The sequence below is a fragment of the Hippichthys cyanospilos genome, chromosome 20 (assembly GCF_059441005.1).
Source record: "Hippichthys cyanospilos isolate Australia breed blue-spotted pipefish chromosome 20, RoL_Hcya_1.0, whole genome shotgun sequence".
NCBI lineage: Eukaryota > Metazoa > Chordata > Actinopteri > Syngnathiformes > Syngnathidae > Hippichthys > Hippichthys cyanospilos.
In genome coordinates this window covers 7,107,091-7,130,243 of record NC_142388.1, presented here as the reverse complement: position 1 = coordinate 7,130,243, position 23,153 = coordinate 7,107,091, and the positions used below count along the sequence as shown (strand labels likewise).

Genomic DNA, 23,153 nt, shown 5'->3' with positions numbered 1-23,153 from the left:
TAAGGGGGGTCCTGCTGGAATTTCATGCCGCAGGGTCAAGGTCAACATCTCAGGTCTAATGAAGAGAAGCGATGTGATCAATTGGGCCTCGGTGAACATCAAGGAATGTCAAAAGTATTTAAATGAATCCAGTAACAAGGAACCGTGGCTGATTCGAATGCATTTTTTTTTTTGCATGAGCGATCGTGTACTGGAATGACTTTTGGCGTGACTTACACGGAGTTGACCATGAGATTCCATATACATCCTTGGAACGGGACGTTGGCTCGATTGGATGTCTGCTCCACATCAGCTGGAATACCGCCGAGGAATAGGCGCTGCAAAACGATAGGCTGGTCATTGGGGAGTGGAGACTCCCTCTTTGCCTCCTCATCTACTTGAACTGCAAAGGATCTGTTGAAAACAAATGGTCACCGAGATAAATTAAATAGAAAGTAAAGACAATTGTATTTATATATTATTTTATATATAACCCTTATATACAAATCAATTTTCTCATGAAAACAATATTTTATATATATATATATATATATATATATATATATATATATATATATATAAAAAATGTACCACTCATGATAGAACAAAAGCTTTACCATTCCACCATTTTGAAAATGAGTGAGACTGACCAATAGCAGACCAGCATCTCTGCAACTGAAAATAAGTGCAATTATCTAAAAACACCAGCAGATGGCGACAAAACAAACACAGCCAACTCCCTAGGGTCATGGCAGTTGTTTGTCGCAAAACCGGGAAAACACCATATAGAGGAGACGAAAATACTCAGTACAACATGAAAATAATGTAAGCCAGGGACGCTGTAACACGGGGATCCACTGTATACTGTTATGTTATATTTGTATATCTTTGATGTACAAATCATTTTGGGCATAAAAGAGTAAGTATAAAAAATTGACTTTATATAATTATGTTATACTGTCAGTTAAATCTAGCTCTCAACAGTTTTTGCGGTCTGATAATAGGTAACACATCACTCAAGAATGATCTTAGATGTACTAATCCCTTTGGGCTTATGCTGTTTTTAAATGTTAGTAAGAAAAACAACAAACAATGTAAACGATAAGAAAAACACGCTCCACCCCAGCTCGCTAACCTGCCAGGTAATCGTTCAATGCGCAGCGAGTGCTCCCTGCCGTCATTCAGGATGCCTTGCTCGGGCCGTCTGATGACTCGACGCACACTGTGGCTGCCCGTGAACACCAACACCTCCAGGGAGCCTTTGTTCAGCATCACCGAGAGGAAGGGCTGAGGGAGAGAAGATGGAATGAACTTCATTAGGCCATGATATCGCATGCATACGATACACCGGAGACCACCAGCTTGTGAGTAAGACCAAATGGATCAATTTCGGCAATAGCAGAACACTAAAGAGCCAATTTGTTGATGATTGCTCACACTTAACAAAAATTTTCAATGAATAATAACTTTTGGGTTTGCTCGGGTTCATTGCGATTTGTTAGTTACTTTCTTGAGGGTAGGGCCGGTTCTAGATTTGGAGGTTTAGAAGTGATGAGTTCCCCAGCAGGGCAAGATAAACTTGTGTCTTTTGTACATTTAAGCGGAATCTCATTCTCACGTTTTGGGAGAGGAAACATGTCAATTGCACATTTGTTGTTCAAAAGGAAATGCACTACTTTCACGTTCATGTCATAGCATAACTAGAACTACTTCCTGCTTCTGTGTCAAAGATTCATGGGAAATGAAGTCAAACTATAGTGAGTTCAGCTTTCTGGCAGTGCGTTCCAAATGTGGGACAGCCATGTTGTTATTGATTTTGCGTTTTAGGGACAAGATTTTAGGAAAGACAAGTGACTGATAGCTACGTGGTGAAGAAGAAGAAAGCGAGTTGAGATGCGTTAAGTAACCGCTCGCAGAGTAGGACATCTTAAATGCCAATAGAAAAACTCATTCAACGCACCGACGACTCATCCGTGAGCTCATTGCAAGTGTTATGTGAAAACCGTGTTATTTATTTGACAAACCTCGTGTCTAGCTGCATGATCACATGTGTTAAACCTTTGTGGAGAAGCTCAGAGATGAAAAATGGCAGCAAATGTGTGTGGACAAAGTCAGCAGGTAGAGCACTGAAAGGGTTGAAGAGCGGAGAGGAGAAGCAAAAGGGGCAAGTGGAGATGAGTGCGGGTCCATGAAGAGGAATAAGGGAGGCGACAGAGGAGTAGAAAAAAAGCGGAGAGGAAAGGATAACAAAAGATGAGCGCAACGCCGAGGAGAGGATAATAAGGCGACGGGATGAGAGGCCAGAGAGCAGAACAGCAAAGAGAGAGACGGAGATGACGGAGCGAGAGAAAGAGAGGCAGACAGAAAGGTGGTAGAGAGCAGCGGTGCAAGGTCAGGCTCATTTGAATTTTAATTCACTGTGTGCCACAGGGCGAAGTGGGAGACAATTTACCACTTGAAAATGGAATTTCAATTTGAGGTCGGGGGACAAATTGAAGCGAGATGTAGCTACAACATGCCTCTCGCTGTGCTGCCTGCGCGCACACGCCGGCGCAGAGCGTCGCTTGGCGCACGTCAGACAAAAGACTCACACCTTTACCTCACCTCAACCGATACGTACATTTGCACAGCCAGCGGAGGACGTGTGCACGCGCAAGCATGAAATCAAACACTGACATGCTTGACAAAACCTGCACACTAACCACATTTGCTGGAAAGAACGCGCAGTCTGCCGTCTCGTTTTTGACACCTTCTAGTCAGCTTTTGAACTCGATTCGGCTCGTCTCAACTTTATTTATCGAGTGAGCGCCGTAACCGAATGCTGTTCGGTTCAGATACAAGATGTCGTCATGCTTGGATTTCTTCGATGTCCCTCAGGTTTACATTACGCTCCAAGAAACGTAATACTTCTGCAAATTATTATATTTTGCCCACCGCATGGCACACTGTATTATTAGGCCCAGTCTTATTTATGGTCTGTTTCCATATTTTACCTGTGCATAGGGCGCACTGTACTAAAAAATGCATTATCGAACATATGCATGGGAATAAAAGGGAAAGTGTGTCATGTTCTTTGGTTTATCGCTACCGCCGTATGTATTACACATATTACGTAATGTTCTCTGATTAGTGTATCGCTGCCAGCCTACATATTGTACGTATTGCGTAATGTTCTCTGATTTATTGGTGTCAGTGAGACATGATCCGACCAAAGGCTTACTAAAGTCTCACAAAATATTTTTCTTTTTTTAGATTTTGGTACTCAGTTCACAGACAAGGCACACTAGATTGTGGGGCTAACTTTTGAATTTTGAGAAAATGTTATATGCGCCTCATCATACGGAAAATACAGTGGACCCCCTATTTATGACATCCCTGCCTTACGTTGTTTTTCACCTTATGACGTGGATCGGGACCTTTTTTGTCCCCTCTTTATGCCATTTTTTTCACCTTACGACATAAAAAAAAAACTTCTCAAACATGGCAGTCAGTGTGCGAGCATTTCTGCGAAGGGCACCACGCTAATACGTCACTACATGCGTCAGTGCTTACGTCACTACAATTTGTATAGCCCTGAATCACCGAAGTCTCAAAGGGATAACACAGATGAAAAGAGGTCATGTCGGGACTACTTTCGAAAAAAAAAATCATACAGAGACATCTTTTCGGTGTAAGGTACACAACAGCATCCCCTGTCAAAGCTCCCAGAAGGGAAAGGTACAACTCAAAAACCCCAATTTTGGGAAAATCAGAAACCTTCACAAGGGACCACAGGTGGGAGGAGCCCCCTTCCAGGCCCACAGCTTGAAGTGGATGCTGCATGTACCAAATACAGACAAATAGATACACAACAGACAAATACATGTACACAATATAGATTACAGAAAACATGCTGCGTACGGAACCCGAATCTCTGTAGGATGACCTTCTGGGCCTGGCGGCTACCCATTTGGGCTGGCGACACTTGATCTAGAGTTCTGCCTTGTTTTCAGTTTTATCCGTAGTCATTTGTAACTTTCCTCTTTGGCCACCTCTAAACCGTATTTTTGTTTTTAAGTCACTGTGCCCTTCAAAAGTCTGACTTTCACCTCTATATCCCCTCCATCTTTTGTTTCTTGTTCTCTTTCCTCCACCGCCGCCACTCTGTCCCACTCTTCCACATCCATTAGTCAGGGCCAAGTTGAGTTGATGGTGTTCTTAACCTCGTTTAACCTTTCCACACACACACATGCGCACACACCGTCCCTTCCAGCGTTGTTAGTAAAAATAGATTTATGCGCCCAACAACCAGTAATGATGGATAAACCAGAGGTAACCCTTTGTCCTCACGTACACACATACACACACACACACACACACACACACACACACACACACACACTTTGCATTCGAACGCACACATGGACCCACAATGTCCACAGTGACATTCCTGTTCTCTAAGAATAAAATCAAACGCAAACATTTCCTGTATCTTGTTACTGATGCTTGACAAAAAACAAAATATGGCCAAATTAAGATCTTATTACTGTCTCCCAAAACACATTATTTGAACACATAAGCAACAATTATGATTACAGTATGTGCTAATGCAAAACAAACAATTCACAGTAGAAGTAAAATTATTGTTTGTCGCACATTTGTGTGTGTGTGCATACGGTGTAATGAGCACTGTCAACACCTGAGAGAAACCTCATTTGGCATTGAGATTGCAATAATGGTGAAGTCATACACTTAGTGTAATAGGTGATGTGTGTGTGTTTATGCGTGTGCATGTTTATTGGCATCTCTATCTAACTCATGTTTCAGAAAACTGCGCCATTTGCCAGCAAATGCAAATCTCATTAAAATGCACTTAGGTATTCTCTTAGGGGAAAGTGTGTGCATGCGCACGCAATAAACTCACCTCTCCTGATTGTCTGCGTTTCCTTTTAGAGATGACATTTTTGTTCCGGACCTGAGATGGACAGGATTGTTTAGTTTTCAAATAACAATGCATTTTGACACGTTTTACCCCCGGAATGTAGAGTCTTCCATGGGCAAAATAATAGGGCAGATTACGTGATGAAAATGACTCAAGAATCGTCAATCGCAAACCCCCAATTGTGATTTTCCACGGTGAACATTTGTTTGAAATGAGCAATTATTAAGAAAGGCTGTAATAGAGTTATGTGTTACAATTCCACTGACGATATTTCAATATTCAGCGTTCCCTTGCTTTAACATGGTTAATATTTCATAGCCCTGCTGATTGTTTATATATTGTGTATTAAGGCACTTTATATTGTAATATTATATATAAATCCCTTCAAATATTGTAAAGAAAAAAATAAAAGGACATATAGTACAATAAGTGAAAAAAATAACCATTTAAGCACTGTAATCAATAAATCAATAAAACAAATTAAAGATTAAAAGTACAATGGATGACAAAAAAATGAAAAAAATTCAGTAGATAATGTCAAACTATTCGATGGGTTGATCATCCAGTTACTTTGTAAAAAAATGTCAGATAGTTGAGGTTAGAATACAAAAGAAAACATATTAAGGATATGAAGAAAAAAGTTATTTGTGTTGAGTATTTTGTTTTGATGTAGTTTTCGTCAAATGGGAGTTCACTTAGTTCTGCTGTTTGAATTGCCGGTATTGTGTTGTTTTTATTGTTAACTGGGGTGGGGGGGGTTGTTTTTTGGAGACACGTTTATGGAGACATATTTTTTTTCTATTATAATTTGTTTGTGCTCCAGCAGAGTTGCTGCTGCTAATTTAGCGAATGAGTGCCACCTGCGTAGAGCCACACAACTGAAGGAGCGGGCTAATCAGCGTTTGTCTTCTTGTCGTCTATGTTTATAGCGCTAATCTCTTCAGGTGACAAATTTGCACATTCATTACATTTCTTGCAATATTGAATGGGGAAAAAAAAAAAGATGAGCGCTAACCTGTTGGTTGATAGGCGTAGCCCCGCCCACCGCTAGCAGCAACGTCCCGGTGTCGGCCATTGTGCTGAACGACAGGCTGATCTCGGAGCCGACCGCTAGGGACAGCCCACCCAGCTCCACGTATCCTGGCTTGGAGAAGCTGACCATGTATAGATTCTAAGAGACAACGAAAAAAACTAATTAGACGAGTGTTTTACTTTAAGTACGCTTACAGTCGCAAAGCCAACTAGACAACCTTGAGAGAAAAAAAAAAAAGGACACCTGAGGAGAATGGAATCAGTCGCTGGATGTAAACATAACAGTACGCAAGCATCTGGCTTTTCAACTTCTTTGTGCACTTACAAAGGCTGCTCCAGAGTATAAATACATTCCATTAGTGAATACAAACCCTGATGAATGGCTTTGAAAAACTCCATTGTGGAGTCAGTCAAGTGCATTTGCCTAACTTGGAGGAAAATAAGCATAAAGAATATTCCTGTATTAATATATGAAAAGTGGTGCTAGTATCTGCACTCAAGTTAATAAAATCTGATATTTATAGTAGTAGTACTTTCCACAAATTGTTTTTTTCTTAATTTCTGCTTAAAAGGTTTGCTTGATCTGCTTGTTTTGTTAGCATTCCCTTGAGCACAGCTCCATCGAGTGGATGCGTAACGCAGTCCCACTCACTACTCTAGCTTCTATTCTGTGTTCCTTATAATGCGGAATGTCCGATATATGAACACTTTTAAAATAGGCCATTCATTCATGCTTTTCAGAGTCCAGGTACTTAATTCCTGGTACAGTACTTATTTGCATTAATTTCCTTTTTCAAAAGTTTTTGGCTAAGGGAAGGGTCTAAAAAGCAGTACTGCTAAATGAATTTAGTACTAAAATAATTGAGAATTTTAGGTAATAAAGTACTTGATTAATCAATTACTTTATTTAATTACCAACAGACTAAATTATTTTAGGTAGTTAATTACTAAACTAAATGATTATTTAATTACTAAAGATTTTAATAGTTGGAGCTATTAAAGTATTAAAGTAATTGCTTACCTTAGTAATTGATTACTCTAGTACATTGTTACCTTAAGTAGTTGAGTACTTTACGACTTAACTTATTCAATACTTGCCATTTTTAGGGCCTTCTCAAGACGTAACCCTTAAAAAGTGTGTGGGATCGAGTGTTTGGACTTAACAACAAACAAAACAAAAAAACGTAAAATTACATCTTTGGCATTGAATGATTTAATAAACATGCATCATTAAATTGACGACCCCCACGTCTGAAAATCACGATTATTGCGGCGTGATACCTGGAAATTAAAGTGATGTATAAAGAAGTGAACAGTCTTACCTCGACATTACATCCTTTCGTAACCCCCGTGTAATCAGAGCTGCTGAGGAGATTATATGGAGTTCGGGATACTTCAATCTCCCGAAGGCAGCCTACATAGCGCTTCAACGTGACCTCTGGCCTAGAAAGATATTCGAATCATCAGAGTGCCCTATCTTTTAAAAGTTGACTATAATAGGATCATGTCGTTATTATAGCAGCCTTGAAGGCTTTGTGGTGTATGATTGGCGTTGACCTGATATCAGAGTGAGTATCATCTAAATATGCCATTTGTCCTTGTTATTACAAAATAGGATCCTTTAGGGCCTTAAATTCATTGTATTGCATTTAAACAATATAGGGCATATTTTGTAACCGCTGTTACACATTTAGATGTTTGCTGTCCCGCTGGGAATTAGTGTTATAATCCTACCCAAAATGGAAAAAAAAAAAAAATACATTATTCAAACAGTACAAAATACGACGGATGTCACAAATTAGCCATTGTTGACGCTGAAAGGACAAATGACACATCCAGGTGTATAAAGGGCAGAAAAAGTGATTTCCAGCCACTGTGTGGAAGAGCAACAGCCATTAGGGACGAAACATACACACACAGACAAACACACACGCACTGTAGGCTAAATGGCACTCTAGCTGTGTGGCCAGCCTCATGCAGGGTGTAATTTGCAGTTACATTTGCTGTATAATGCGAACTTGTATTCTTTTACCTGGATTTCATGCTGTTAAGAAAACACACGAAAATAGCACATTAGCAAATAACTCTCACCATTGACTAACACATTTAAATTTGTTCCTCAACAAAATCACGGGCAGATTTTTGGAGGGACCTCAATCACTGTGGGCCTGATTAAATGGATTTATGACGTCTATCGCCGTCAATGGCAGGGAAAGAATCAGAATCGAGATGAAACCTCCTCGATTCTCTTCATGGCTGGATCTGGCTGCACATTATATTCTTTGCTACACTTAAGTCATTTCATTGTTGATTTTTTGCAATGGTTAGCTCTTTTATTGTTGAGGTGATGGTTAAGAATTTTCATATTTCAATGTGTCCTAAAAGAAAGCCATTACCTGTAGTTTCCAATGGTAGGCAAGCCTCCGAAATATATTTTCTGCTTCTCCTTGAGGTTCAGCCCAGTGGCCGTACCCAAAGATGTTGCCCCTATCTTCTCCTCAGCACTGGTCTCTATGTCGACGATGGTAACTGTGGCTGTACAAATATTTCGCAGACATGAACAAAAACTTAAAATTAAGCACTGTTCCATATAGCGTAATTATCGCTTACCTTGCTTCTTGTTGCGAGACATAGTGAGAGATTTCCAGTGTCCGTCATTTTGACGGTGAGTTGATATGGCGCTGCCAACTCCTGACCCCAGGTCAAAGTTCATCTTCACCTTTCCGCCTGCTAGCTCCAAGGACATAAAGTCCTTCTATAGGGACCAAAATTGGAGATAAGATCCATTCAGTGTACATTCGAAAGGTACTTTGCCAACGGTATGGTAAACAGGAATTAAAAGTGTATCCATTTTCCATACCATATCTTCAGTTGCCAGATACATGAGCAGCGCATCAGAGGCAAACGTTCGGAATTTGAACGTAACGCTAGAAACATTCGGGTTCCATCTTGTGGGTCGTTGCACTGCGGCGTAGCCTTCCCCGTCCAGCTGGACAGTCCCTTCGCCATTTGGCGCCTGGGGGCTAACAAACAAAAAATGGGTTTCATATCATGGCCGAAAAAAGGGAATGGCAAGATTGGATATCAATCTCTCTATCAAATAGACCAAGTCCAATTTCTCAATTCCAGAAGTTAATTTTGAATGCTTGTTTGGAATGACGTAACCAAAACAAGAAGTAAATGATTTTTGTGTTGGTATACCTGACAACACATCCTTTACAGTCTCCCTGTCTGTCTCTGTAGTTCCAAAGTCCGATTGGTTTACCATCGAGGAAGGTTTCCCCCATACAGCCCGTGAACGTTGTTGTCCTTACAGCATCTGCCTTCTGAAAAGATAAAAGAATAACATTGATGATAAGACTTTAAAATCACCTTAATCATACCGGACTTTTCTGAAAGTAAAGCCTACGTAAAATCCGTTATTTTTCTCAAATCAACAGTGCACCCACCGTATTGGGTACACTTTATGTATGGGTAATGAAGTTAAATTGAATGGTACCTTGATTGTGCCCAGTATTCCGCCCACAAACAGATAAGCGTTCTGGTCCACATCCAAGATGGTATAAGTGACGGGGGAGTTTGCGCTGTTTGGGGTCGGCACCACACCGGCTCTCGGACCTTCTAGCGGGTACACCAATATGGTACCGTTCAATCCGTTACTGCAGACAGACAGAAGTTAGGAGGTAATTTGCAATTCGGTGTGATTTCCTGAGGACATTTGCGACCGCGCGTGTTCTGTCACATGATATCAACGCGTATGAACTGGTAGTGCAAAAAGATGAATGAGAGAAAGTGATCGGGGAGACGGGTTTGCAGCAGGCGGGACCTCTGAGATGTACAGTGAAATTGATCTGCCACCTTGAATTTGTTGTTTCATCGTGCCCAACAGTTTGGGAAATGGAAAGTCAAAGCCCCCGTGCGCAACTATCTCCGTCTTGAATCCAAGAAGGCGTTGTATGTTATGCAAGAGCCACGGGCTGACAAGGATGCCAACACTTGATTTCCCATGCGAAACAACGTAATTCCATTACGGAAATGATGTCCCCCGGTCGTTTAGTTTTTATTTACCTTTCTATTTCTGGATGTTGTCAGGCGACTGAGTGTGTCATTGGGTCAATGACGTCACTCAACATGTTCCCAGAAGAACTACGATGGATATTGTGCTGAACATTACTGGAAACGCAGTATTGGACTAGGGCTGAAACGAGTCCTTGAGTTTTTTTTTTTTTAACTTTGAATGGAGTTTGTTGTGCCTCCCTATTGTATCTCTGAAGCATGAAGATCTTCAAATACATTTGTGTTTCTCCTTACGTATACGTGACAAAAAGGGGAACATGAGGTTTAATTGGCTCTTGATGTTTGCTGTGATGTCTTCTGTTGAATCCAATTTGCGTATGTACATGAATAGTTCTGCATGCCGCTTATGAAAAGAATCATGAGGTTATTTGTACTGTTCTAAAACACACTGCAGGCATCAAACACATCAAACGAACGCACAACATGCACAACTCTTACCGATAAGCTTCTATTCTGTGCCAGTTGCCGTCATTGATGGTGAGATGGGGATATTCTACCCGTCCCACACCTGAACCCACGTCCCAAAGGAAATACACCTTGCCCTTGCGCATCTCCAGAGCCAAAAAATCAACCTGGAATATACAGTAGACAAGAAAGTATAAGACAATTAAAAGAAAAAAAAAAACAACACATTTTTTGTGTCATTTCACAACCAAAAAGCAAACACAAAAAAAAAATAGACTCAGGACCTGAATTACAAAAAGATTGCTTGTCTTTTCCATGGCGCTAAAGTAGAAAAATACCACAGATGGTGAAATGTGTCACTAATGTGATATAATATGATAATATTAGATGACTAACATGATAATATGAGCTCATACGCATATTATTTGGTGGATGTATTGTTTTTCTCTTCCTAATCAAATGATCCTCACAGATAAACAGCATCTTCATTGATACTGACACAAATAGTGAAAGGCAGTTTTTGGGGAGCAAATAACATCAGCTCAAAGCTGGCGTATAAATCCCGCTCATCAATGAAACCTCAGATTACGTGAGGGAACATTTGAAAATGCTTCAAAAAGCGCACCGTCTGTTACGAAAATTCACAATGAATGAATGAATGAATATAACGTCGTCTCCTCTCCAATGTCACTCAATAGGGAAAAAAAAACCTCAAAAATGAAAAATCTATGTGGACATTTGAGGTGACGATCGGTGTTTTTCTGGCGGTCCGTTTCATCTCCTGTCAGGACCCAAAATTTGCGTTTATGTTATGGATTGGACAGTGAAGGAGCAAGGCTCCATTACAGTCGGAAAAGCGCATGATCAGAAGCATGATGACAGTTTATCGGCCGTAAGATGAATAGAAAATACAGATATGCACCACTGTGGCCAATATCGACCCCGATAATCGGACCTTTCCTAATCTGTGGCCGCGTTTTTTTTTTTTTTTTTTTTTTTTTAAATTCAGCTCTCGGTTTGAAGTAAAATACAATTCCACACGAATGTAAACTTTCAAGAGTAGATTAGCTAAATGCGTAGACTGAGTCAGTGAAGGAGCAAAAAGTTAAGCCTATTTTGCCCGTTTTGTATTTTTGATTAATTTGGTTAGTATGAATGAGCCGTGCAAAAAAAAAAAAAAAAAACGAGGCTTTGGAGTATATGCTCTCATCTAGATGTTGCTGGGAAGTAGCGCACACACTCAGCTTTATTATTCATATAGCATTATGCGCACTTAAGAGATTATTAGGGAGTCAAATTAGAAGATGCGGCCACACATCCTCTTATCTTCATCGCCCCCCCTTGGAGTAGCGGCCATTATTCATTAGCACAGATCACAAATCCGCGTCGTTGCTTTTCAGCCAGCATTACACACTAATAGTGAAATGCTAGAAGTGTACGTAAACACGCACACATGTACGGCGCGCCCATTCATGCGGAATATTTCACTTATGGAGGATTTTAGTCACACACACTACTCGAACGCGAACTGATTTCTCAGGGGAAATCACGCTAAAAGCAGATAGCAACCAAAAGCTGTTGATTGTAAAGACTTGTTTGAACACAAGCATGCAAATGCTAATAAATACATTTTGGCACCATCACTTCGATATAGTCACAAACATGCCAAATCAAAAGTCTAGAAACTTCTTGATATTCATTTTACTTTTAAAAGTATCTATTTGGCATTGAATGATTTAATTGTACCACCGAAAAAATGAAAGAACAATTTTTAAATACATTTACTGTTTTCCCCTAATATATCTTGGCCAGCCCGTGAATAGTGAAAATCTGCATGAACTTGTTATCGATTGTAAAACATATGAAGGTAACAAGTACTTTTTTTATATACATATACTTGGCGTTGTAATGGCTATTTTTCTGGCAAAATTTGACATTGGCCTAAACAAAATTCATATTGATCAGTGTGTGTTTTTTTTCTTCTTTTTCTTCTCCCTTAGACCTTCAGCACACCTATGTGGTTCACACTCACGTATTTGGCAGAACCGAGGTAGAAGAGCAGATTATCAGGCGTGGTGGTTTTGACGTGGAGGATGATGGTGTTGTACCTGCCCTTCCTGATGTCAGGGCGGTAACTTCGCAGACAGTCGCCACCCGACGACACGGACACTTTGATCTAAGAAGAAAGAAGTAAGTCCCACAGGGTTTCGAAATAAGCTCTTCGGTGTTCCTTACCGAGTTGGCTTGCTTCCTGGCTTGGTTAATCAGTTCCTTGATTTGTGAGATGTTTCGTCTCAAGTTGTCCTCCAGCTTTCTGATAGGCTTCAGTTTCTCCAACAGCCTATTGGCTTCGTCCTCTAAATCCTTCACTTTGGCTCCGGCCGCGTGGACTGATTAAATAGACGGGGTATTTTTATTTATTATTTTTTTGGATACGGAATCTGCGACCTCATCCAGAACTTTACCGCTGAGGGTTGCGGGGTGCGGCGCGGAGAGGGAGAATATTGAAAGCGGCTGAATCAGTCATTGATTTAACACAGAGAAGGAAGAAGAGATAAATAAAGAGCAAGAGAGTTGGAGGGAGAAAAAGAACGAGCCAATCAATTAGTGGAGCTCAGCTCAGCATTCAAAGGGAAGCTTGTCCATACTGTTTATTTGAACGGACATGGGAGAAAGGCAGACTGAGTCGAGATCCATGCTTTGCGGTGTGCGTAGAGCTCATGCTGGAGCAGAGCTGAGGCATTACTATTATTAGGAGCAAAGCTTGGAAAGACACTGATACAGAGAATAAATGGTACTCCAATACTCGTTCAAAAAAAAAAAATGCAAATTGGGATTGCTATTGAACAGAGTTGTGCGGGCTTGCAGAGATCACGTTTTTTGAATGTAATGTGGTATTGGGGCACCATTTGTAAGTGTTTATATTGAGGTAAAATAGATATACATACTTATAGCTGTGGGGGCAAGAAACAGACAAAGAGAGGAATATTTTAGTAATATTCTAGTCGTAATTTACTACAACTGCTCATTGTCGTCATGAAAAATATGCATCTGAAAAAAGCTCTAAAATGCATGTAAAATACAGCTTTTGTCAGTATACTTTTCACCCTTGTTTAAAAACTATTCTTACATCATTTTAAAGCATAATACCAAAATAGGACAAAAAAGTGAAAAACCATGAAAGACAACACGACCAAAGTCTTCTTTTTCTGCTGTTCTTTTAGTTGATAAGGTTTTGTTTATTTATTTTTGCATTATCAATGATACACTAGATCCATATACACCGTATATAAAATATATACAAACAAATATGGATTGTTTATATAAAACCATGTGTGTATGGGGGGTACACTAAAATTAAACTAAAGTTTTAGTTATATTTATTTGGTTTATTATTGATTTATTTATTTTGGGCTTATCGCTGATGTAGTCTTTTTAAAATGTATACAATCTTATAGCAGTGTTAATGCAAAATTCATTGTTCATTCATTGCATAAAAACATCCCCACAACAGCTCTACCAAAATTCAATTTTGGTGCTCATTTAGCTTCATTTATTCATTTTTTCACCACTTGTATATCAAAAACTATAAATAAATTCATAAGGGCCTAATACAACAAACACATTTTCAATTGACTTCCAAATACTGATGATTTTTTTTGGAAAAGATTTTCCTCAAAACCTTAGCTGAAATCCAATGTAGTTTAAAGTGTTGAATTTCAGAGAGCTCCAATGCAATTGGCCGATTAAACTTCCACATTAACAATGTGTCCATAAACACGTTGTGCCAGCAAGTAAGAAAATAATTAGGAGATGCTTACTGTTTTTCTCCGGGTCCTGGATCATCTGGTTGGCGGCGCTGACCGTGTCGGCCAACTGGCTGAAGTTCTGCTGTATGCGGTCGACCTGAAGGTTCAAGGCCGCCAGGCGTTCCAGGACGTCGATGGCCGTAGCGTTGGCCTCGGCGGCCACGGCCTTTGTCGCCGCCAGCTTGGCTGCCGTGTCTGCCAGACGACAAGGTTTACATATACAAATTGGCAAAAAGGCGTCGAGCCATATGAAGAATAACTGCAATATAATAAGGATTGGCATCATTTTTTTTTCCATTTCGGGCACTTTGATATTCTTTTTTCAGTTTTCGACTAACCTGTAACCTGTATAATTGCTGTAAAAATTAGTTAATATTTGTTGAAAATAGATTTCTATTGCTTTTTCTTTTGATAATGTTACAAAGGATACAGTCGTAGATGTAATTTTACAAGTTTTATAAATATAGGGTTTTCTTTTTCCTGGGCGGGGCTTTGAAAAAACAAATGAGAAGCACTGGTTTAATGTGTCTTAAATCCCACCTTAAAAAAAACAACATTTAGAGGTATGATGCTTTTTTTTCTTTTTTTTCATATTGCCAGATAATTAGAAAATAACATGAAAGTAAAACATTCATTGTGTCTGTCACAAAATTGCTAAAACGCAGAAGTTTGCTATCAATTAGCTGTGGCTGCAGTCACAGCTGGGTGCTTTGCATTTATGTGGTAGGCTAAACTTGAGCTGCTTCTGAGGTAAGCAAGCTCATGACTAAATAAGCATATAATTTGAAATGCTCTTGCCACGGAATGGAAAAATAATCACTATAGGTTACGATTACGATTTGGATAGCATTAAGTAAAATTGGGCAAACATCAAATGAGGCAATTAGGTTCTTGCTCGGCAAGGAGGAACAATACCAATAATACGTTACAGAAGAAGTTTGAAAAGAAGGAAAACATTATCACCCGAGTAGTCGCACAGAGAGAAGTTGAAGTTGAAAATGATAGCATGCATTTGCAGTTTGGACGCGTTCCAGTAGCTTCATCTGAATGTTGATCTACGGTATCATATTGAATGGGCAACCTCTGAACTTGTGTCAAGTCTTGTTTAGAAGAGCAACCGAGCTCCTATCATTCGCTCATTGATTTTGCTGTCAACTCGCACTCTCTTTCTCTCTCTCGATCGCCCTCATTGTAGTATAGTAGTGCAGCCATACCATTGGGGATAGTGTTGAGTGTTGTCAAGGTTCCGTTGACGGCTTTGAGCAGGTCTTTGGTTCTGTCTCTTGCTGATTTGACTCTGCCCTTTAGTCCGGACACACTCGCGGCATTGTCTGCAAAAGTACACAGAAAGTATAGCTGACATCAAACTTACTTAACCCATGTATATATTTTCATAATTTGGTTTGAATGAGTCATAAAGTCGGGATAATACATTTTCACAAAATCGGGATTTTGTCTCCGAAAATTGCGCATCGGCGCATATAGCTCATCAATACAATGGTGAGTACTTGTATGTGGTGCCTCCATAGGTACTTCTGTATTGGTTAGCAACAGAGTTCAAATGGGAGGAAAGATACAGCACAGTAACACTTTTGAGCCCAACGGGTCTAAATGGGGACATTGATAAAATCGGTGCTTTATACTGCCAAGAATACGCACGCAATACCTTTGACATCATTATGGAGTTGCTGAGCCTGGTTGAGCAGCTTGTGACTCTTTTGAAGGGCACCTTGAGCTTCTTCCTTCACTGGGATTTCAGGGCCTAAGGCCTACACGCACACACGAGTGAAATAGAAAAGTCAGTCACAAAGAACGCTTCAGGATCTGGGAGCCACTCATGAATTAAATAGCTTTCACCTGCCATACAAAGGTGAACTCATTTGCATATCACCTTTCTGCTGTCAGATTGACCACTTTGTATTGCTAAATGACATTCCCATAAAGGTTTCACATGGCGGATGGACCTCTATGCACTGTTTCTACACCTTTGCCCTCAAATATTTTTTCTGTTTTACTCATTCTTTGTCCCGTGCTGCTTAATGGCCATGGACAATGAACACAAAAGAAAAACGGGACACATTGAATAAAATTGGACCCAATGGGATGGCGCCCAAAAATAATACTTTTATCATTAGAAGTTTTGACTGATGGATTTGCTTTGACGTGGGGTCCCTCAGGTGTCAGTCCTCGGACCCTTTTTGGTCAGTTCGAATATGTTCATTTTGGGTCAAATGCTTCAGAATACTATTATTGGCTGGTAATTTAAAGTGTACCTGCGATTTACATTTTCGGAAATGTGGGAGTCCCTGGAGAAAACACACGCAGGCACGGAGAGGACATGCAAACTCCACAGAAGGAAATGCAATGAATAAAAAAATGCAGCAAAAAAAACGATGCAATCGCAAAAACAATATGAAAGCTAAGAGGCAACAGAAAAGTGCCCAAAAAAAGACTAAAACGGCTTCAAACACAAAATGCAAACACAGTAAAAGTATACAACATTCGTGGCATTAGGACGCCAGACAATATAGTAGTGACAAACAGTAGATATTGAAAAGCGAGAGAGAGGGGATGTGTTTTCGTCCGTCCCTTCAAATCTTTCAGAATCTCTTCATTTCAATTACCATATAATATTCCACTAGTAAATTCAAAGTGTTTTGTTGTGAATTTGCTCACGTTTTGTTTTTGTGTTTGCATTGTTTTGTTTGCAGTAGATGTGTTTGTTTGTTGGCGCCATTCCTGTGTTCATAGCATTCTGCCAGTTGCAGTGCATTTGCGGCCACCGTATTATAAAGATGACAGGTATATTAACTCTTTCAGTGCCATGGACAAGAATTCTCATCTTTCACAATAGTAATAAAAATAATAAATAACATTTTGGTCAAATATGTTTTTTTTTATAGAGAGTAGCTGACACCCTTGACTAATGCTGACCTAATATACACCAATTAACCACTGTGGTGCTAACTGTGACCACTGGATGGCAGTGTTTCCTCACTTAAAATACAGCTATTATCTACATGCATTTTAAAGTAAGGAATGGAAATCAATCTTTTATATGATAATCCGCATATTTACATAGACATAACACAGTATATTCTGTAGGCCTTGAAATATGCATGGAATGCTAAATATACTGGCCACTAAAAAAGTTCATCAATATCCCCAAATGACAGTACTGTAGTTCAATTATCGTATTGCATCACTGTTGAGAGCAAATTTACAACAAACATGCAAGCATGTCAAAAGAGCAAAATGATAAACGTACCGGTAATCGTGATTAAAGTGAACAATAGAGGAAAGATGTAACAACAAGTAAACAACTAATAACAAAATTAGTGTTAGTCAATTCATAAACAAACATGAAAAGGGAAAAATGACTGAAATCAGTCAATGAACTGTGAATGAAGATTAAAAGCAGTAAACAACTGTACACTCGTACTCATGATGAATCCAAAAAAAAATCGACTGTTTCATTCATTGATTAATACTGGATGGATTTCCAAGTCATTAAATGTGTGCTTGTGTACTTCTTACCATTGTCAGTGCTTCTGACGCCGTCTGTTTGGCCGTCTTCGCCTCTTTCTCCGCTTCATCAACATTCGCTTTAATGTTCGTATACGCTTTGAAGGCAGCTGTTGCGTTGAACGAGAGATTCTTTGCTTCGGCCAAGATTCTGCGAGAAGGGATGAAAGTCGAAAATTTCACGTCTGTTTTGAAATGTAAATTTGGGGGAGGGGGGCGCTCGTTACCCATCCAAAATGGCGGCGGATTCATTAAGCTGTTGGGCGTGATCCTCGGCAGCGCGCACGCGATGAGCCAGGCCGCCGCCGCTCAGACCGTCGGTGAGGTGTCGGACTTTGTCATCCAGCTGGTCGTGAAGCGGTCCGAGGTCTTTTCTCATCTCCTCTGCATCCTACAAATAAAATACAATACTCAAGAGCCGGCCGGCCGGCACACATTTCACACTCCGCAGAGAGTAACACAATCTTCCAACAAGGCCCTTTGTCGTACCTCGAGTTCTTTATTGATGTTGTCCGAGAGCTGGTTGGCGTCATCAAGGAGGTTTTCTGCTTCCCCGATGACCTTTTGTGCTTCTTGTTTCACCCCGAGGACTGCGGCATGCCTCCCCTGTAAAAGAATTGACAAGATGTTGGAATAGAGCAAAACTTTGCAGCTCATCTGACACGTACAGTACTGCTGTATTTAACTCATTCACGACTGTTGACACCTATAGAATGGGAAATAATTATTCGGCATAACGTTTTGTTAAGCTAGCACCTGTTTTGTTTAAACAAAGAGCCTTTCATTTCACATACATGAAAACTGTGTATTGTATTTTCCGTGATATAAGGCGCATTGGATTATAGGATGCACCATCAGTGAATGGCCAATAAAACATTAAATTGGATTTGGAGATACCTGCGGAATCCATGTCTAAATCTCATGCGCCCCCTGAGGTGCCTTCACATACCCCATTTGAGAACCACTGAATTGGACGAATATTTACAGATGATCTTGTTTAAATGGACTTGCAAATTTACCAACTTAGTGTAAAATTGAAACCTGTAGCGATGAACACAACACTATCATTATTTTGTAGGAAAGGAAAGCAGGCGGCTACACCTACAAAAAAACATTCCCAACAGTTTTGCAGATCCAATATTCAATCCTTGAGTGATGATAAACACAAGACAGGGAATAACAGTAATTATGCTAAAACAGTATTGGAATAAAACAGTAATAAAATAATAGCATAAATGCATAGCCGTATTGAAAAAAACAATACACAGAGCGCTCTTCATTAAGTTCCCTTGGTGCTAATAATGTTGGCAGCTCCCTTGGTAATCCCACTCGGAGGTAGAAAATTAATTAATTGTAATCAATTTGGAGCATACTTGCTGGAACGTTTTCTCTTTTACCAATGTGTTAGACACTGTAAAAAGTACAATATTATTCCCATTATTAGTAAGGTGAAGCATAACATTGTTGAGTAATAGCCACGCAATCTGTTAGAAATATGAAGAATGCTGGAATTCATTTTAAGGGTGCTTGAGCACCCTCAAAAATGGACTAGAAGCACCCATTCAATCGCAATCAATTTGCCGAGGGACCTTGTCTTCATTTGTGGACCAACCAGGACGCATTGTCATGCCGTGTCAGCACTATCTTCATGATGAGCGTTACCTTTCAAAGTTGGGTAGAGTCTTAGCACAAACTTTGCTCAATGAGCAGTGTTTATTTCAAGACATGAAGCTTTGTGGCAATTATTCATTAGTCAGCTTTTCAGTGAGTGCAATTTAAGTAATAACGCTTTCAATTAAAAAGCTGCAAGCTGGGTAAAACACACTTTGCATCCGTAACACTGTTGAGGGTGTGCAAAAGACCGTGTAGTCAGTAATCCGGCAAATTTGGGGCTTCAAAGCCTGGAAAACTTCAATTTTAACTAAGTTAATGTACATTGTTGTTTTCAGTTCAATAATGTACCTCCAAGAATGTGAGGTTGGCTTGGTTTTGTCCTGCCAGCAAGCTAGACTGCCTGGTCTTCTCACGGGCAGAGAAAAGAAGATCTTGGGCCTCCCGGAGTTTGCCTTCATGGTCTGAGAGCTTGCCTTTTATCTAAGAAAGTAAATACATGATTATAAATATTGTGGTCGGTATAATTGAATGAGAAAGTTTATAAATTGTGAGTTGAAAGTACCTCTGCTTTAAGGTCTTCTGTGGCCTGATGAGGATTACCGAACAGCCTCTTCACTTTTTGGAACAACTCTTTTGCTAAACTGGAAAGCGGGAGTGCATCAAAGTTATTATTTTTTTTAATGCTTTATGGGTGTTTGCAGAAAGGTGTTTATAATAAATTAAATTGCAATTTTAGATGTTAAAATTAGGTGTGTCAGATTAATTGCAATGAATTACAGTCATAGTGGTATTTTTTATTGTTATTTTTTGTATGATGCTTCTTGTGCTTGAATTTTTAGGGCTTGGAAAATAAAAGTCGATCCCACTGATTGGCTGTCATTTTGTTTGGCATGACCAGATAGGCTCCTGTTGTGAGTGGGAGGGAGGGAATATATACAGTAGAAACAAAAGGAAGACATGAAAATGGAAGAGCATTTGACAGTAGTTGGTCCAATGAACAATACATTGAATAAAAAAAAAAAAACGCTTGAGTAAAATGCATTATTTGGCTTACCACAGAAACAAATCCAGTTTAGCTTACCACATAAATGCAAAGCATCAGCTGTGACAGCAGCGACACCTAACAATCGCAAAAAAATACACTAATGTAGAGAGCTACAGCAACGCTGTTTGCCATGCTTAATTCAAAAACACCCTGCGGCGGTTTTATTTTGTTTTATTTTAATGCTATTGTCTAATATTTTAATTACTTGTCAATTAACAGAAAAAAATAGCCTCCTGATGGTCATGTAGCAGGTAACAACACAATGTATCTAATTAGAAAAAAAAAGTGTTTTCTTGAAAATGTTTAGTTCTGATTAAATAGAGATTTATTAGATACATTAATTACATATCTTATTTCATCTCAGTTTTTGAATATTTGACAACACTAATAAGGAGGGGACAACGATGCAAGCTGCCACATTAGTAAAGATCTCATCTGTTGCATCAAAGTCAAGGTCAGCTACATGTTCCATCTTGTACGAAATCCTTCCAAATACTCACGATAACAAGTGTTGAAAAACAAACCTCACCTTTGAAAAGGAGTTTATTTAAAAAAAAAAAAATGTATGTTTACCACAGAATGCATGATTAGCATGAACCGAGACTAGAATATTCGAGCTCTCCCCAGTTGATGCCACTCAAAGGATTTTGCCCAGTTTTGGCGAATCCACGCACGGTAATTATTGGACTTGGGATAACATTAATGAAGTCTGTGGGGGGAGACAGTGAGATGAAAACAAAAATAAAAATAAATATGTACTCTAAATGATCACAGTGACTATTTACTACAACATTCGACAGTGACTATTTGATGTTCACCAAAGACGTTTCTAGTTTTCGGTTTGTAAACGAGTATTTTGAAGGCTTTTTTGGCCGACCTCTGTGCAGGGTTCAATCTCAAAGACAAGAGCGCGGCGAGGGCGATTTATCTCTAGCCTTATTTTCCATACGCACTATCTCCCGATACCGTGTCCATCTTTTAGCCTTTTCTCTATTCAAGCTCGTTCTCGTATCTCAGCATCGTTATGTCCGTGTCTCCCCCTGCAGCCATAGTTTTAATTAACTTATCGACCTCGTCAACATTTAATGCGCTAAAGAGATAAAGTGAGAGAGGAGGACAGGCGGAGGAAGAGAGTGGCTTACTGATGGAAAATGCCAGAAAGACCTCATCAGCACAAAGTTGTGGCGGTGCAGGATGTGTTCAATAATGCGTAGACGGTCAAACCTGCATTTTTTATTTATTTATTTAATTGGTTTTATACTTATTAAAGTGATAACATGCAGTGAGAGAGATGATGTGTCTTGAATTACCAGCTTTAACAAGTGTCATAGTATAATGGCTCCGGAATACCTCTTCTGGCTTAGCATTAGCATTGCTAGCATTACCTTTCCAAATTGTGTGCTGTGCTTTTGGGTATTGTTTTTATTTAAGGCATCTGGATCTATTTTTGTGACAAATAAATCCTTCGCAGATCAGCAGATCCATAAGTGAGAGGGCTGCGCCGCTGTGGGAGTGGTCAGAGCTCATAAAGTTTAAATGTTGGCAGCACGATCAAGTTGTAGACATCAAACTGATCGGCTTGATCGCGATGGACGTATATTAGGAATTTTTATGAGATTGCCGATTGGCTGTAACGTCAATTTGCTCAGCAATCAATGAGATCGTTGATCGGTTCTGCAAATTATCATTTTCGACAAATAATTGAAGGGAGAACATTTTATAGATAATATACTATATAAGTACAAATGGGTTTTCTGTGTTCATTAAAAATGAGACAAATTTAGAGCAGAATTATTAAATAAATTCTCGTGTGATTTAAGAGGGAAAAAAAAGATGAGCGGTAGTGTAATTTGGTGGCAGAAATAAATGCAACTTCTGAATGTGTAGAGTAAATGTTTGTGTTTCCATACTCCAACTCCTCCTCCGCAATGAGCCGCTTTCCTCCCAGGTGTCGTTTTCTCATCTCCGCCAGCATGACTTGAATCTCTTCCTTCATCTCTTTCAAACTTTTTTCCGGCGTCCCGTCTTTGCGCGCCAGCATTCGGTTCAACTCGTCAGCTTTGGACTGGAGGTCTGGACACAGAGATGAGAAATATTGCGAACAGTGTTTAGACCGTAAACCTTATTCACAATGGAAACTATACTATTGCAGCAGTCCGTGAGCACAGAGAGTTTATGTTTTTTGATGACGCAATGACGCCCCCCCCAAAAAAACAAAACTCCAATAAGTTTAATAATTAGAAAACTTATAAAAATTGTACTTGTATACCTAAAATTGTCTCAGTTTTAATAGGAGCTTAAAAAAAGAAGCAAGAACTCAACTCTCAACAACTGTTGACTACATTTCACAGTGTTTACACAGGTTACAGGTTAGTCTAAAACTGAAAAAAAATTACCAAGTGCCTGAAAGTGAAAAAAAAAAGGATTCCAACCCTTTTTTTTTTTTTTTTTACATCAAATACACTTCACTAAAAGTATGTTTTTGGGCAGCTGGGCAAATTTTGCCCCATGCCCCAAATTATAGCCACAAAAGCCTTTTTTTAGGCCCCAACCCGCAATCTATATCGAAACATTAAACGTACATTGGATACAGAAAGTGAAAAGGCCGCCTTGAAACTAATCCGAAAGATTTCTGGAAAAATGCGGGAGATGAAGCGCAAGTATGCTCTAATTATGTCTTTGCCTGATGATGAACATAATTACTGTTACTAACCTAAAAGCATTTTAGAAACATCTGAAGCATTTC

The 23,153-nt window shown here is 39.5% G+C and overlaps 1 protein-coding gene across 1 annotated transcript in view; it reads right to left on the bottom strand.

Moving 5' to 3' along the window:
- lama2 (laminin, alpha 2) overlaps positions 1-23,153 on the bottom strand; it is a 130,971-nt gene that overhangs the window by 11,000 nt on the left and 96,818 nt on the right. Inside the window, exons 40-63 of the mRNA XM_088403944.1 lie at positions 22,318-22,480; positions 19,925-20,003; positions 19,711-19,842; positions 18,238-18,354; positions 17,976-18,139; positions 17,761-17,899; positions 15,890-15,992; positions 15,438-15,554; positions 14,236-14,418; positions 13,363-13,368; positions 12,650-12,804; positions 12,447-12,590; positions 10,448-10,581; positions 9,432-9,591; positions 9,134-9,258; positions 8,793-8,955; positions 8,543-8,687; positions 8,329-8,467; positions 7,965-7,976; positions 7,255-7,375; positions 5,916-6,071; positions 4,883-4,933; positions 1,115-1,266; positions 217-393 (exon numbers count right to left, since the gene is read on the bottom strand). Of these exons, the coding sequence (XP_088260070.1) occupies positions 217-393; positions 1,115-1,266; positions 4,883-4,933; positions 5,916-6,071; positions 7,255-7,375; positions 7,965-7,976; positions 8,329-8,467; positions 8,543-8,687; positions 8,793-8,955; positions 9,134-9,258; positions 9,432-9,591; positions 10,448-10,581; positions 12,447-12,590; positions 12,650-12,804; positions 13,363-13,368; positions 14,236-14,418; positions 15,438-15,554; positions 15,890-15,992; positions 17,761-17,899; positions 17,976-18,139; positions 18,238-18,354; positions 19,711-19,842; positions 19,925-20,003; positions 22,318-22,480 (3,037 nt within the window). The remainder of the gene's footprint in view (positions 1-216; positions 394-1,114; positions 1,267-4,882; positions 4,934-5,915; positions 6,072-7,254; positions 7,376-7,964; positions 7,977-8,328; positions 8,468-8,542; positions 8,688-8,792; positions 8,956-9,133; positions 9,259-9,431; positions 9,592-10,447; positions 10,582-12,446; positions 12,591-12,649; positions 12,805-13,362; positions 13,369-14,235; positions 14,419-15,437; positions 15,555-15,889; positions 15,993-17,760; positions 17,900-17,975; positions 18,140-18,237; positions 18,355-19,710; positions 19,843-19,924; positions 20,004-22,317; positions 22,481-23,153) is intronic.